The 17,082-nt window shown below is 42.0% G+C and overlaps 1 protein-coding gene across 1 annotated transcript; it reads right to left on the reverse strand.

Annotated features, from left to right (window-relative positions):
- Nucleotides 1-1,731: 1,731 nt before the first annotated feature.
- Nucleotides 1,732-16,140, reverse strand: LOC135470429 (uncharacterized). The gene is made up of 8 exons (XM_064749366.1): nucleotides 15,597-16,140; nucleotides 12,989-13,203; nucleotides 11,915-12,051; nucleotides 11,098-11,249; nucleotides 9,070-9,148; nucleotides 8,624-8,792; nucleotides 3,392-3,512; nucleotides 1,732-3,063 (listed from the first exon to the last, which is right to left on the reverse strand). Exons 2-8 carry the CDS (start codon nucleotides 13,172-13,174, stop codon nucleotides 2,855-2,857), a joined length of 1,053 nt encoding a protein of 350 aa, XP_064605436.1. The 5' UTR covers nucleotides 13,175-13,203; nucleotides 15,597-16,140; the 3' UTR covers nucleotides 1,732-2,854.
- Nucleotides 16,141-17,082: the final 942 nt, after the last annotated feature.

Below are 17,082 nucleotides of genomic sequence, written 5' to 3' on the forward strand. Positions count from 1 at the left end.
TCATGAATCGGAATCTTCTGGATGCCCGTCTGCCAAATTTGAACGGGCAGGTGCATGTTTGCCATCAAAATAAGGGAGATGGTTTAATGTTTGGGTCGGCATGAGTTTTAATGATGAAAGTGAAGATCTGGGCGAGAGAACACAAGGGCTGCGAATTCCGTCGCTTTGGTGTTGCTATTAGTACCTCTCCCATCTGCTGACATAGACAGTTCCAGATTGTAACGGTCAACCTATGTCAAGACTTATTGCTGCCTTCTTACAAAGCTAAGCAAGGTATGCATCAAAGCTTATTGGTCACGGAATGTTTGGGACTAAGTTAAAGCACAAACTGTTAATTGAAATTCGATTTGCAATTGAACGACTAGGGGGAGATAATCAACTTTGCAACAAGGAGACATTCATCTCACTAAATTAGGTCAATACCGAACTATGCAAAACACAATGCTTGCGTCCAGCAAATATTTTACAGCACACGTAGCCCACTGCAAAAATACAGCGTGTGTAGACTTAGGGTTCCGTTTAGCCGCAAAGACTTTCCCTATTAATGTATTTACACAAGGATTTATCCATAAATAAAAAATGTCAAGCCTAAAATAAATAATTATACCTTTACCGAAATGTATCTACAAACTGCGTGTGATTTTGACTTTCTTTAGGCAAGTGGACCCATGCTTTTCATATAGGCCTACAAAGAGCAAGCAGAACAGCATCTTCGGCTTACCCATGAAACATAACACAAAGGTCCACCCTGGAAATGCCGTGTTCCCCATAACCAGCGGGTATAGAATATACTGCCACCTGGATTTTATATGCTTAGGTGATGAATTACAATTAAACAATCTATTCGAATTGTGCAACTAACCATTGGCTAAATAACTTAAAACATAAAATCAGCCATTCTAAAAAAAATTTCTATCACTGTTTCTTTCCTGTTGAGAAATGTACTTCTTTGGTTCCATTAACACTGACATTGCACTGGCCATTAACATCATAAAGCGACATAAAGGATAATCATAAGACGACAAAAAAAATGCGTCCACTATGGTAGAGTATAAATATTCAGCATTACTTGCCTACTCGGTCATATGTCATAACATTTCTAAACAAAACCAGCAGAATCCTCATCTGTCTATAGTAGACTGGTGACAGAGTCTTCACATACTCATGACAGAATCGGTTTTAATGTACAAACTGTAGACTCATGGCAGAGACTTCACATACTCATGACATATTGGGTTTCTTCCTCTGTCGTACCCATGACAAATTGAGTTTCTTCCTCTGTCGAAGGTAGGGACATATCCTTGACAGATTGGGTTTCCTTCTTCGTCATACCCATGGCATATTGGGTTTCTTCCTCTGTCGATGGTAGAGTCGTACCCATGACAAATTGAGTTTCTTCCACTGTCGAAGATAGGGACACATCCTTGACAGATTGGGTTTCCTTCTTCGTCATACCCATGGCATATTGGGTTTCTTCCTCTGTCGATGGTAGAGACATACCCGTGACATATTGGGTTTCTTCCTCTGTCATACCCATGACATACTGGGTTTGTTTCTCTGTCGATGGTAGAGATATACCCATAACATACTGGGTTTCTTCGTTTACCCTTGACAGAATAGGCGTCTTCACCTCCCAGTGACAAAAAAGTCATCTTCACAAGAAGGTAATATGCATTTCCCTTACCTATGACAGATTATACACCTTCATCTATCCATGGAAGAATATTACCCTAGGACAGAATACCTAAGAACTTGAAATCAGTGATACTACCTTGGTGAGCGCACAACATAAAAGGAATAGGCCAAGCGCTTAATGGACAGGAGTCAGCATAATTTGGTGGAGTGCAGTGCCTGGTGTCTTCGGCACAGTGCTCCAGTGAGGCAGCCTTATGACCATGTCAACACTGGGTCCGGTCTGCTACATCCAGCAAACAAGCTCACCTAATACCGTCCATTACCCACCAAATACCGAACGGAGCTCTCTTTAACCACTCTTGATACGGGATATTCTTATCGGAACATACTGACTGCTGACGGCTAATGTAGAGGGTTGTTGTCTAACGATCGTTTAAAACACAGATGTTGCAATACAAACTCTACAAATACAAATATTCTATGTTCGGTGTCTTAAATTTCCTTCACTTATTCCAGGAAACATTGGAGGTGGTCAAGTCAGAGTGGAGGCGCCATTTAGCAATATCATTAGATAAAGATGCCTCAACATTTGTCTTGCACAATGTTCCAGAAGTGTCTATATGGCATGTATGTAAGACAATCAGATGTACAGTTTTTCATTTAAATGGTACAAACGCTTTTATAGCTTATATAAGTCCTTCAGCTGCCATGCAACAGAGTATAATAAAAGCATGATGTTGGAATAATGTAATTTCCCAGTATTTGTGATGATACAATATCAAAGGTAGCGAAAAAGTTTGACCACAGGATTTGATCACCAACGAGTGTTACCCATTTGTAATTAATAAGGTCGATTCTGCAATGCAAATTACTAAGAACGTTTTTCAAAATAAAAGTTTCATATACAGTACATGCACATAAGTTATGGCAACGCAATCATCACAAGTGATGACACACACATATCTAATATCAAATCTGGACTGATTAAAGACTAACACTTTTCAGTGTAATATATTCAATTAAGATTTATGTTTAATTGAGAAACTATGCTTTGTCCAGATTCAAGCCAGCTTGCCAAGTTCTATGCAGGGTGGAACTACGATAAATGGTAGGGCTGATTAAATGTAAGAAACCTTACACATAGAATCCATGATAGAAAATATGATTTCGGTGAAATATTTTGAGAAAAACTATCTTCATGATTTCCAGTTATTGATTATTACATATTTTGGTGGTTGTCGTAGTTGTTGGTGTAAGTTGTGAGGCCTTCCTTCGAGCGCTTTGTCCTCAGGCGCACAACGACGAAGGCCAGCATCACCAAGACAATGACAAGGAGAAACAGGAAAAGGGAGGCTACCCCGGCCACGGTGGCGAAATGAAAACAAACTTCATCTGTGTTCGCCGGGCATGACTTTCCCAATCGTCCCTCTGTAAACAAACAGGGTAAAAACTAGGATAGGCCTAAATTTAAAATACACCACCGGCAAGAATAGTACTCCTGTGACAGCTAAAACGGCTAAACTAGTAATAAGTGTTAAAAAGATTTCATGTACCCCAAGTAATAAATGTATTTAGGGTACACGAATGAACCGGTTCTAGCTGGAACAAGTTTTTTATTTATTTATTTATTTTAGATCATTAAAATCTGGTAAATATTTGTTCCGTGTTAATGCTCTCCTAAAAGTCACGTCTGTACGATGTTTTATCCGATTCTTATAAAAGCCATTTTCATTTCAAAAATCAGATTAAAACTCACCAAACTCTTCCAGGCTGGATACCACATAAAGACTGATCGTACTTTCTGGTTGAGTCTGGTTACTGGATTCAGCTTCTCTTTTTCGTCTTCCATAATTCAGGCTGTTGCCTGCACAGGCACTCTAGAAAAGAAAATCGCTCGCTCTTTTATACAAATGGACGATAATAGCTTTTTGCCTCCCTTGCTGTTCAAGGCTCCCAGCTGTAAATGATTAACGCTTTTGTATTGAGGAGGCCTCATTCCTATCAAACTTTACGTAGAGTGAATCTAGCTGTCGTAACGGACATTCGTCTACAAGCTATCTACCATAACGAACGATCTGGATCCACAAGCGCAAATCAATTTTCAAAACAACGTTCAACATAAACTATTAGAGAAATGAGAAAGTATATATAGTACAAAATTAAAAATGAATGTAGGCGCAGCGATGAAAGTTCTCAGGGTAAGGTATAAACGATACTGTAGACAAATCGTGTAGAGTTCTTGTTCTAAACTTGTTCTTAATCAAAATATGGAGCTCAGTTGCGGTTTGATTGCTCCTGCTGATATATCTAACGTGGAGGTCTTGCTTAACACGATATATATATATATATATATATATATATATATATATATATATATATATATATATATATATATATATATATATATATATATATATATATATATATATATATATATATACGCATTTTGTCACACTGTTTCTGATATGCTTAGATTAGTGCTCAGCTTTTCTCGCTTTCTTCTACCCATAAACCGGATGGTTGTTCGCTTTGAGTTCAAGTCCAGCCCTTGCTGAGTTCCTATGTGGCATTAAGTGGGAAGGTTTGACAAAAACCTGCGGACAGTTGTGGGTTTTCCCCCGAGATGTGTCTGGTTTCCTCCCACCAAAATGCTGGCCACCGTCGGCTAAGTTAAATTCTTGAGACGGGGTAAAGCATCCGTTAAAAAAATAATTAAATAAATTCTTGTAGCCGTGAACAAGACATCTGCCCACTTTTTCATCCATTCATAAAGCAGACACATTTACGTTATCCTCCATCCACTACCGGCACCACAACCGGCACTATTCAATTCGACTAGTAAAACCGTAACAAAACCTTTCACAAACTCTTCCACAGAACACATTGGGCTAACGGCGCTACCCACCATTGATTTCGACTCAGTCTAGTAATGACTGTCCACAGAATCATGTTAGCACCTCACACACTGGACTAACGGCGCTACCCACAACTGATTTCGAGTCAACCGAGTAGTAACTGTCCACAGAATCATGTTAGCACCTCACACACTGGGCTAACGGCGCTACCCACCTTTGATTTCGAGTCAGTCTAGTAGTAACTGTCCAGAGAATCATGTTACCACCTCAAACACGGAGCTAACGGCGCTACCCACCACTGATATCGAGTCAGTCAAGTAGTAGCAGAATTATGTTGGTGAGCTTTAATCTGATTCACAGAATCATGTTACCACCTCACACAATAGGCTAAAAGAGCTACCCACTACTGATTTCGAGTCAGTCTAGTAATAAGTGTCCAAAAAATCATGTTACCACCTCACACACTGGTCTAACGGCGCTACTAACAACTGATTTCGAGTCATTCTGGTAATAATTGCCCAAAGAAACATGTTACCACCTGACACACTGGGCTAACGGCGCTACCCACTACTGATTTCGAGTGAGTCTAGTAAAACCTGTCCAGAGAATCATGTTACCATCTCACACACTGGGTTAACGGCGCTACCCACAACTGATTTCGGGTGAGTCTAGTAATAACTCTCCACAGAATCATGTTAGCACCTCACACAGTGGGCTAAGGGCGCTACCCACCACTGATTTCGAGTCAGTCTAGTAAAAACTGTCCACACAATCATGTAACTACCTCACACACTGGGCAAACGGCGCTACCCACCACTAATTTCGAGTCAGTCTAGTAATAATTGCCCAAAAAATAATGTTACCACCCCAAACACTAGACTAACGGCGCTACCCACCAGTGATTTCGAGTCAGTCGAGTAATAGCTGTCCACAGAATCATGTTAGCATTTCACACACTGGGCTAACGGTGCTAACGACCACTGATTTCGAGTCAGCCTAGTAGTAACTGTCCAGGGAATCATGTAACCACCTCACACTCTGGGCTAACGGCGCTACCCACAACTGATTTTGAGTCAGTCTGGTAGTAATTGCCCACAGAATGATGTTAGCACCTCACACACTGGGCTAACGGCGCTACCCACCACTGATTTCGAGTCAGTCTAATAAAAAGTGTCCAGAGAATCATGTTAGCACCTCACACACTGGGCTAACGGCGCTACCCACCACTGATTTTGGGTCAGTTTAGTAGTAACTGTCCAAAAAATCATGTTAGCACCTCACACACTGGGCTAACGGCGCTAACAACCAATAAGTTCGAATCAGTCTCGTAAAAACTGTCCACAGAGCTAAGTTAGCGCTTTACACACTGGACTAACGGCGCTACCCACTAGTGATTTTGAGTCAGTCTAGCAATAGCTGTTCGAAGAATCATGTTACCACCTTACACACTGGGCTAACGGCGCTACCAACCATTAATTTCGAGTCCGTCCAGTAATAACTGCCCACAGAATTATGTTACCACCTCACACACTGGGCAAACTGCGCTACCAACCATTGAATTCGAGTCAGTCTAGTAATAACTTCCTACAGAATCACAGTACCACCGCACAGGCTGGGCTAACGGCGCTACCCACCACTGATTTCGAGTCAGTCTAGTTATAACTGTCCGCAGATTCATGTTACCACCTCACACCCTGGGCTAACGGCGCTACCCACCACTGATTTCGAGTCATTCTAGTAGTAGCTGCCCACAGAATCATGTTAGTACCTCACACACTGGTCTAACGGTGCTACCCACAAGTGATTTCAAGTCAGTCTAGTAATAACTGTCTACAGAATTCTCCTGCCACTTCACACACTAGGGTAACGGCGCTACCCACCACTGATTTCAAGACAGTCTAGTAATAACTGTCCACAGAATCATGTTACCACCTGACACACTGGGGCTAACGGCGCTACCCACCATTGATTTCGAGTCAGTCTAGTAAGAACTAAACACAGAATTATGTTACCACCCCACACACGGGGCTAACGGCGCTACCCACCACTGATTTTGAGTCAGTCTAGTAATAACTGTCCACAGAATCATGTTACCATCTCACACACTGGGCTAACGGCGCTACCCACAACTGATTTTGAGTCAGTCTAGTAATAACTGTCCACAGAATGATGTTACCATCTCACACACTAGGCTAACGGCGCTACCCACAACTGATTTTGAGTCAGTCTAGTAATAACTGTCCACAGAATCATGTTACCATCTCACACACTGGGCTAACGGCGCTACCCACAACTGATTTTGAGTCAGTCTAGTAATAACTGTCCACAGAATGATGTTACCATCTTACACACTAGGCTAACGGCGCTACCCGCCACTGATTTTGAGTCAGTCTAGTTGTAAGTGCCCACAGAATCATGTTAGCACCTCACACACTAGGCTAACGGCGCTACCCACCACTGATTTTGAGTCAGTCTGGTAGTAACTGTCCACAGAATGATGTTACCACCTCACACACTGGGCTAACGGCGCTACTCACTATTGATTTTGAGTCAGTCTAGTAATAACTGTCCACAGAATGATGTTACCATCTCACACACTAGGCTAACGGCGCTACCCACAACTGATTTTGAGTCAGTCTAGTAATAACTGTCCACAGAATGATGTTACCACCTCACACACTAGGCTAACTGCGCTACCCACCACTGATTTTGAGTCAGTCTAGTAATAACTGTCCACAGAATGATGTTACCACCTCACACACTGGGCTAACTGCGCTACCCACCACTGATTTTGAGTCAGTCTAGTAATAACTGTCCACAGAATGATGTTACCATCTCACACACTAGGCTAACGGCGCTACCCACCACTGATTTTGAGTCAGTCTAGTTGTAAGTGCCCACAGAATCATATTACCGCCTCACACACTAGGCTAACGGCGCTACCCACCACAGATTTTGAGTCAGTCTGGTAGTAACTGTCCACAGAATGATGTTACCATCTCACACACTAGGCTAACGGCGCTACCCACCACTCATTTTGAGTCAGTCTAGTAGTAGCTGTCCACAGAATGATGTTACCACCTCGCACACTAGGCTAACGGCGCTCCCCACAACTGATTTTGAGTCAGTCTAGTAGTAGCTGTCCACAGAATGATGTTACCATCTCACACACTAGGCTAACGGCGCTACCCACCACTGATTTTGAGTCAGTCCAGTAATAACTGTCCACAGAATGATGTTACCATCTCACACACTAGGCTAACGGCGCTACCCACCACTGATTTTGAGTCAGTCTAGTAATAACTGTCCACAGAATGATGTTACCACCTCACACACTGGGCTAACGGCGCTACCCACCGCTGATTTTGAGTCAGTCTAGTAATAACTGTTCACAGAATGATGTTATCATCTCACACACTAGGCTAACGGCGCTATCCACCACTGAGTTTGAGTCAGTCTAGTAGTAAGTGCCCACAGAATCATATTACCGCCTCACACACTAGGCTAACGGCGCTACCCACCACTCATTTTGAGTCAGTCTGGTAGTAACTGTCCACAGAATGATGTTACCATCTCACACACTAGGCTAACGGCGCTACTCATCACTGATATAGAGTCAGTCTAGTAATAACTGTCCACTGAATGATGTTACCATCTTACACACTAGGCTAACGGCGCTACCCACCACTGATTTTGAGTCAGTCTAGTAATAACTGTCCACAGAATGATGTTACCACCTCACACACTAGGCTAACGGCGCTACCCACCACTGATTTTGAGTCAGTTTAGTAATAACTGTCCACAGAATGATGTTACCATCTCACACACTAGGCTAACGGCGCTACCCACCACTGATTTTGAGTCAGTCTAGTAATAACTGTCCACAGAATGATGTTACCACCTCACACACTGGGCTAACGGCGCTACCCACCACTGAGTTTGAGTCAGTCTAGTAGTAAGTGCCCACAGAATCATATTACCGCCTCACACACTAGGCACCACAGATTTCGAGTCAACCTAGTAGTAACTGTCCACAGAATCATGTTTTTTTTAAATTACCCGTTATCCCGTTACTCTGTAAGCTATTAATTTTACAACCTGTCTGATTCATGTTGGGTACTGACTGTACTTACCAGCTGACAAGCTGGATCACTAACGCTCGCGCACATCTGGAACTGACATGAGATTCGTACAATGTCTGCGTTGTTGAATTTGAAGGCTTTGAACTCCAGAGAAATCATGGTGTTCCCAACCTTGCTTAATGCGGTCACTCCAGATTCCCGTCCTTGTGGTGTGATGCATCTAGCATATGAAAAGAGAGGGCAAATTGTATTTAATTGACGATTTAGGGGTGTTTTATGCTGTATGCGATAAAATAAAACCACGGAAGTTTGGCATTTGGACGGAAGGAACAGTACCTACCCAATGGCCCAATGGATTACTACTATAAAACTTACTATTGCCTCAGTCGAACCAAAGGAGGTAGTTGTGATTGTTATTAGAATATCTTAAAATCCACGGAATCAGATTACGTGAAGTCACTAAGAACACAATGGCTGCAGACGTACGCCTCACTTACCTGTTGACCAACATGACCAGCTGTCCACCATTGATACCAGCAGCAGTACACGCGGTCATTCGGAAGTCAGGAACGTTGCCTGAAGCGGTAAAATTTATTTACTTGATAATTTGATGACTAATGCTGTGTTCCGTATAAGGGAAAAGCCCTGTTGCCTCAGGTAGGTCTATCGAAACATCTGTTACAACATAGCCGAATAAGACACGTGGATATGTGAACAGTTGTTTCTCATAGGTGAATAAGATACACAAACGATTATAGCCCGAAGGTAAGTAAGATACGTGAATAGTAGTCTGTCACAGGCGAATAAGGCACGCAGTAGTTGGAGGGTAAATGAGATACCTAAACAGTGGACTCTCATAGCTGAGAAAGACACACAAACGGCAGTAATTGGAGGCTAACTGAACAGTAGTCTCTCACAGGCGAATAAAATAAGTAGTAACTGGAGGATAAGTAGGATATATGTGAACAGTAGTTAGTAAAAAGCATGCGATATAAGTGAAGGGCAAGTGAGATTCACAAACAATCGTCAGTAAAGACAAGTGAGATTCACGAACAGTACTCCGTGAAAGGCAAGTATGACACACCAAAAGTGGTCCATGAGGGCAAGTGAGAAACACGAATAGTAGCCTGTGAAGAACGAACAGTAGTCGTTGAAGAGCAAATTAAATACACGAACTGTTGTTAATGAGGGGCAATTGAGATATGCGAAAAGTAGACAATGAAGGTGAAATGAGATACGTGAACTGTAGTTAATGAAGGGCAAATGAGATACGCGAACAGTAACCGGTGAAGAGCAAGTGAGTTTATACACCTGCCGTCGTCAGTGAAGGGCAAGTGAGATACGTGAAAATATTAACTGAAAGTCAAGTAAGGTACGAAAAATAGCCAGCGAAGGGAAAGTGACATGCAAAATTAGTCATCGAATAAAATTTATTTATTTATAGATTCTTTTTATTTATTTCTTTAATAGTTTTTTGCTTCAGTTATGAGGTGGCGGTCTTTTTATGAATGGTAGAAAACGGAATGCCCGAGGCAACTCATCGACATTTGGTAAGAAAATGGCGTACATGCATGTACTTAATGTTGGTGAATTGCCGATGGTTGTCAGTAAAAAATTGACTGCACAAAAAATTAACTTGATCGAAAGGATCCCCTATATATGAGTTCCCTATATATTCCTTATAAAAGACAAGTGAGATCAAAAAACAGTAGCCATTGATGATCAAGTGAGATGAACAATCAGGAGTCATTGGTGAGCAAATCAGATGCACATAGGGTCGTCACTAAAAGGCAAGCGACATACACAAACAGTAGGCATTCGTGAGCAAGAGAGATACAGGAACAGTAGTCATTCGTGTGCAAGGGACATACACAAACAGTAGTCATTCGTGGGCAAGAGAGATACACAAACAGTAGTCATTCGTGGGCAACAGAGATACAGGAACAGTAGTCATTCGTGGGCAAGGGACATACACAAACAGTAGTCATTCGTGGACAAGAGAGATACACAAACAGTAGTCATTCGTGGGCAAGAGAGATACACAAACAGTAGTCATTCGTGGGCAAGCGACATATACAAACAGTAGTCATTCGTGGGCAAGAGAGATACACAAACAGTAGTCATTCGCGGGCAAGAGAGATCCACAAACAGTAGTCATTCGTGGGCAAGAGAGATACACGAACAGTAGTCATTCGTGGGCAAGAGAGATACACAAACAGTAGTCATTCGTGGGCAAGAGAGATACACAAACAGTAGTCATTCGTGGGCAAGAGAGATACACAAACAGTATTCAGTCTTCAGTGACCTTTCATACCCGTTGTAGTCAGTAGTAAAATTTTTCAAAAATATCTTTCTTGAAGTTAGTGTTCTATTTTTTGTGTGGTATATATCGAAAGTTTTATCCAGTTTTCTGCATATATGAAGCACCACCCATTACTGTGGAATGTATTTGGGGATAATATAACTGTTCCTCGACCATAATTACCAGAACGCTTTCGAACTTTGGGTACGACCATAAATCTTACCTGTGTTAATTGGGGTGGCTTGCAGGTATAAGGCCTGACCAATGGCTATCGGCCCAGCGGGTGCCACTCGGTTAGGAACAGTGGTCACTTGCAATCGGAACGCTTGGGTGGAGGGCCCTGCTACGTCTGTGCCGCCAATACTACCCCCGGTACTAAATAGTAAAGGAAGATAAATGTACAAAAATAGAGCCGTGGCAATATCAGCTCTCAGGTTCACGAACTGGGAATGGCAGTGTATGTTCAACGCCAGAAACTTAATTTGTGCTCATCTAGAGGTAGCGGTAAATGTACAACGGTCATGCTCAGGCAAGAAACTCGCTAGATTAAAGTTATTCAACGCCTGCACCTCAATGGTATCCGCGGATAGCACAGTGATTTGTGTACCAGTGAAACACAATGGCCCAGATGACTCAGCAATTCTGTTGCTGACACTTCAAGTCCAGTTCATGCTGGCTAAGTCCTCTTCATTCGTATTTGGGAAGATCTTCCAGCAACCTGGATAGTTGTGGTTTCCTCCGAAGATTATGCTACATGTATAAGTAGGGCGTATAAGTGAAATACTATTGAGTAGTGCTATTGAACGCTCAAATCAGATATATGATTAAATAAACATTGTGTACGTTGATATGCAGCCGTGAGCTAATTCTGATGTACATGGAATATTAAAGGCTAGGGGAATGCGTAAACCTGGGATATACATGTGTATATGTGTACATCTGGTATGGTAAATGTGTTTTCGTTGACACGTTTTTGGACTCTCCAGTAATTAATACAAACACTGCTAATGAGCACGTTCATGGAACAAGCATGGACTTACGGATTGACAGGCCCGACTGAGACGGTAGCTTCACCGGTCCCGCCGGAGCAAGTGAGTCTGTGTTCTTCGTCTGTGTAGGTTAAGATGCCATTGGGGCTATGTTGTACTATCACTGTGTACGTCCAACTTGCTCCGTTCTACAGTTAGAGTTATACAAAAAAACATTTAACGATTTACCTGATAAAGTATGTCACTTTGATCAAAATGAGTGTACACACAAAATATAATTAGGTACGTCAAAATGAAACATGGCGTAAGCAGCCTGGTTCACGCCCATGAGTGTCAGAAATGTCAGGCAAAAGAAGGGGCTGACAGGAAAAGGGATTAACAGGAGAAGGAACTGAAAGAAGAAGTGACTAGAACGAGAACTGTGAAGTGATATATGGCATGAAAGTGGACTGTCAGAGGAGCTGATCCACACGAGAAATATGACGTGCTTTGGTGTAAAAGGGGACTGGCATAGGAACTAACTTGCACGAGAATTGTGAAGTGTTATGGCACGGGATGGGATCGGTATTGAAACGGGATTGCACGAGAACTAAAACGTGTTAATACAAGGAAAGAGACTGGCAAAGGAACTGACTTGCATGAGAATTATGACGTCTTACGCCATAGAAGGGGACTGGTATAGGAACTGATTTGCACGAGAATTCTGAAGTGTAATGGCTCGGGAAGACTGGCATGGAAATTGGATTGCACGAGAACTATAGCGTGTTATGGCACCGAAAGGGGCTGGCATGGGGAGTGATTAACACTAAAACTCTGAAGTGTTATGCGGTGGATGAGGGCTGGCATGGTAACTGACTTACAGAAATGTCTGCATTTGCTCTGTCTCATTTGCATGTTATCTGGTTGGTCGGACAATTTAGACGCATTTCCCCTCAAAATTTTCTTAATTAACATTTTTCGGCAAATGCAGGTCCAGGAGGTTGCGATCCTAAGATGAATGAGTTAAACTTCAGCCTCCCAAAACATACATCTTTTACCTGTCTCAAAGTTTTAAATTATCACTTTAGCGAGGAATATGTTTGTGGAATAGACTCCGAGGTCTTAAGAAGTCAGCAAAATTCCAACCTGTACAAGTGAGTTTGGGCCTGCACAAGGGTTGTTCACTCCTGAATTCAGCATGAGTGTTATCACGTATCCGGGAGTTGCTGAATTCGGGGATGCAGCAAAGGTACAGGCAGATTGTCCAGCATGGCCCTTCACATAAATCGAACCTTGGAAGTTGGCTGAGTTTGGGGCTATGTTTGCCGTCATTGATGTTGATGTGCATGCTGATACCCTCACTGAAAAATAATCACAGAGACAAAGGCCATCTGGATGATTCTGAAGGGCTGAACGTTTCTTCTATAAGTGTGTTGGGAAGACAAACTGAATATTGTATACAATGATTATCTGTAATTGGTTAGCAATTCATATATCTATACTCAGGTTAGTGTGAACAAACGTTATCTGTAGATACACAGATTGATCTTTAATACCGTGATAAATAAATTTTCATTTATGGGAGTATCAAGAGTAAACTGCAGACCTATGCCAAGGTTTCTGTCTCGGCTTAAAACCGCGGCGGAAACAGCCAGAGATGGATTTGATCACTTAAGTGAAGAGCTTAATAGTCACATCGAATCAGCGCTTTAAACACCTGAGCCAGCGCTTTAGCCATCTGAGCCAGCGCTTTAATCATCTGAGCCAGCGCTTTAACCATCCGAGCCAGGGCTTTAACCATCTCAGCCAGCGAGGTTCCGTGTTGTTATGTACAAATGACTTGTAATACTGGTATTGATATCAAAAGCACCCATTTAGAGATTTCTAAACAAACATCCCATTTATGAAGCGGTACAAATGCTGACATTGGTCCAGGCAATGCACTGGCTGTTATCACAGCGGGACCGGAGTGAGACTGTATGAAGGCACAGTATTTGCACGGGTAGTAATGATTACTGTTCCCCAAATTGAAAGAGCAATAAACAGACTTTTCAGTAAAGGCCTAGTACTTAGAGATAATCCCAATCTTTTTCGTTCACACTTCTGATCAGTTCTGATTAGTTGCATATACACTGCTGCCATGTGCTATGCTGGTATATAGTAGCCCTTGCTGTCTTGTACTCAAGTGTCATTTAAGTGAACATGACATGAGGCACGTTTCAAAATCGACCATCGGCAGGCAGGTAGTAGATTCCACCCGCTCTTACGGCTTGTAGTCCCTTAGCGATAGTAAAAGATCGACGAAGTGTGGCCAGTAAACTTGCCAAATGTTGGTGGTTTTCGCCGGAAATTCCCACGCCTTACACCCAATTAACGACCATTGTATAAGTGAACATCTTAAGAATGACGATAAACATCAGTCAAGTAAGGGATACACATATAGCAACAGTCTAGTGGAGAAGATGAGCGAGTTTTTCTGTCTCTGAACAAAGGTTTCAGATTACTCGTGGCAAGCGAGAAGACAAGGACCAGAGATAAATGTTATCTAGGTATTAAATATTAAGAAATACGAGAAATACGGCTAGCAGGTACATGGATTACAGAAGACTCCTTTCTGACCTGTCGAGGAATCTGGTATCGTGTGTATATATATTAGCATGTATCGTTATTTCGCATGAGGGTAAAAAAAACCAGTCAGTTCACATTCACTGAGATGTATACGTGTGCTGAGATGTTAACTAAAGGGTCTTTAGTTTATGTTATAAATCTAAAGGCTTTTCAAATATTTGCAACCACGGGAGCTCGATTTTAATACATCGATAGACTTTTTTCTTCCTTTATGGACTATAAAATTAAGTAAGCGGGTGTATGATATGACTTAACGGAAGGACATTTGCTCGGATTTGATCAGGTTAGCTTGTCTACCGGCGTAATGATCTTCATCCCTTCACACGTTAGAATAAATAATTATGGCGGCATTAGTCATCTTAAAATATCTCCCTTCTTGAAATTCATTTCTGAAACAGTACAGTACTGGCGTGTTTTTATATTGAAGAATCAGTGAGGTGTTCTAAGTGGTATTAAACGTTAGGCCATATTAACATCATTGTACTAATATACAGCAAATGGAACTTTAGTCTAAATTGATGCCAATAGTAGTCTACCTTCTAGTACATATTATGAATACTGGCTACCGTAAATCCTACAAAAAATAACCAGAAGTCTTGAAACTGTTATTATGGAGTGGTCTCGTTAGTGTTACTGCCACAAAAATTAGCCGGGCTCAATAATGTTTCACTTATGCGACTGTGGACAGCATTATGGTGGGAGAAAACCGGGAAGATCCCAGGGGAAAACCACAACCATCCGCAGGTTGCTGTAAGACCTTCTCACCTACGACCAGAGAGCAGGACGATCACACAGAGGTCACACTGATAAGAGGCTCCTTGTCGCACTGGCGCGAAGGCTCCCTGGCCTTATTTGAGCAAATATATGAAGTCGATCGAAGGGTAACACTTTACATAAAATTGTTCACTTAAATGAGGTGGCGGTCAGGTTCATAGGTGAGAGAGCTGAGGTGCCCGGATGCAATCATCATCCTTGGCAAGGTACGAGCTCATCTAAAAGGAAGTGAACCGACGAAAGCCGAAATTGTGCGTGCTCACGGGGCTATCAGATGGGCACAGAACATCATTGTTAACCAATATACAATAAGAGCAAGTGGAAGCGTGGAGAAAACAAGGTGGTAACTTACCCCTCTCAATGTCACAAGATTGCCCGGTATACGCTGGAGCGCAGAAACACCTGGGCGCAGAACTCACATTAGCTATGTAGCAGGTTCCGCCATTCTGACACGCTGGAGAACAGGCTGGTGAAATCTGTGCTGTAAAACACAAATTATTAGTATTTTAGTACATGCAAGGTGGCATTAAAACACTTCCAAACATATTACAAAACAAGAATGGTGAACAAAATAGACGCTTACTCGGATTTCTTTAATATATTTGTTTGAAAAGAAGTTTTAGTGACTATAGTTTTTACTCCCCTATAACGGGCATTCATACACAAACGGTTTGTTAACTTTCCTGCATGCCATTGGTATATACGTCAGTTATGTACTCTGCTGTGTTTTGCCCTGAAGATAAAGACTTTAAAACATTGATTTATTTCACCATTACTGACGATCGACTTCGTATAATGCAACACATAGATAATGTTGGTAAAATTAGTATCGGTACAGGTACTAGCAAGTACACACGGTACAAAGAAGATGACAGTCTTTCTTGCTTGAAAACACATTATCTTTTACCTTTTGACGTGCATGTATTGGGGACGTGGACATTTGAAGATATTGCCTGTAAGGATATTTATTTTATTTATTTATTTGGCTTGTGTTTTAGGCCGTACTCAAGATTATTTCACATATACGACGGCGTCCAGCATTATGGTGGAAGGAAACCGGGCAGAGACCGGGGAAATCGACGACCATTTGCAGGTTGCAGCCAGACCTTGTGGTCTTTAAAAACATCCACTTATAATATTCACGATCATCCACTGATGTCTTAACGATCATCCGCTGATTGTCTTCACGATCATCCACTGATTGCCTTCACAATCATCCACTAATTGTCTTCACAGTCAGTCATTGATTATTTTCACGATTCCATACAGATCGCACTTACGATTCTCTGATCGTATTGCCGATGACCCACTTTTACTCCTCGCGATCATTTACTAATCGTCTTCAGGATCATTCATTAATCGTCTTCACGATCATCCACTCGTAGTCTTCGCGATCATCCACTAATCGTCATCACGATCATCCGCTAATCGACTTCACGATCATTCACTAATCGTCATCACGATCATCCGCTAATCGACTTCACGATCATCCACTAATCGTGTTCACAATCATCCGCTAATCGACTTCACGATCATCCACTAATCGTGTTCACAATCATCCGCTAATCGTCTTCAAGATCAACCACTAATCCTCTTCACGATTATCCACTAATCGTCTTTACGATCATCCACTAATCGTCTTCACGATCACCTACTAATCATCTTCACGATCATCCACTAATCATTTTCACGATCATCCACTAATCGTCTTCGCGATCATCCACTGAAAGTTTTCAAGATCATCCACTAATCGTCTTCACAATCATTCAATAAGCTTTCACAATGATCCACTAATCGTCTTCACGATCATCCCATAATCGTCTTCACGATCATCCTCA

This window comes from Liolophura sinensis, chromosome 7 (genome assembly GCF_032854445.1).
Source record: "Liolophura sinensis isolate JHLJ2023 chromosome 7, CUHK_Ljap_v2, whole genome shotgun sequence".
In the NCBI taxonomy this organism is placed as follows: domain Eukaryota; kingdom Metazoa; phylum Mollusca; class Polyplacophora; order Chitonida; family Chitonidae; genus Liolophura; species Liolophura sinensis.

Bases quoted from the DNA above. Each gene is read 5' to 3' on its own strand.
- LOC135470429 (XM_064749366.1), bottom strand. From the start codon at position 13,174: ATGACGGCAAACATAGCCCCAAACTCAGCCAACTTCCAAGGTTCGATT. The intron at 12,052-12,988 runs GTTGGAATTTTG...CTCTAACTGTAG, and splicing joins GCCCAAACTCACTTGTACAG to AACGGAGCAAGTTGGACGTA. The intron at 3,064-3,391 runs GTGAGTTTTAAT...GTTTGTTTACAG, and splicing joins ATCCAGCCTGGAAGAGTTTG to AGGGACGATTGGGAAAGTCA.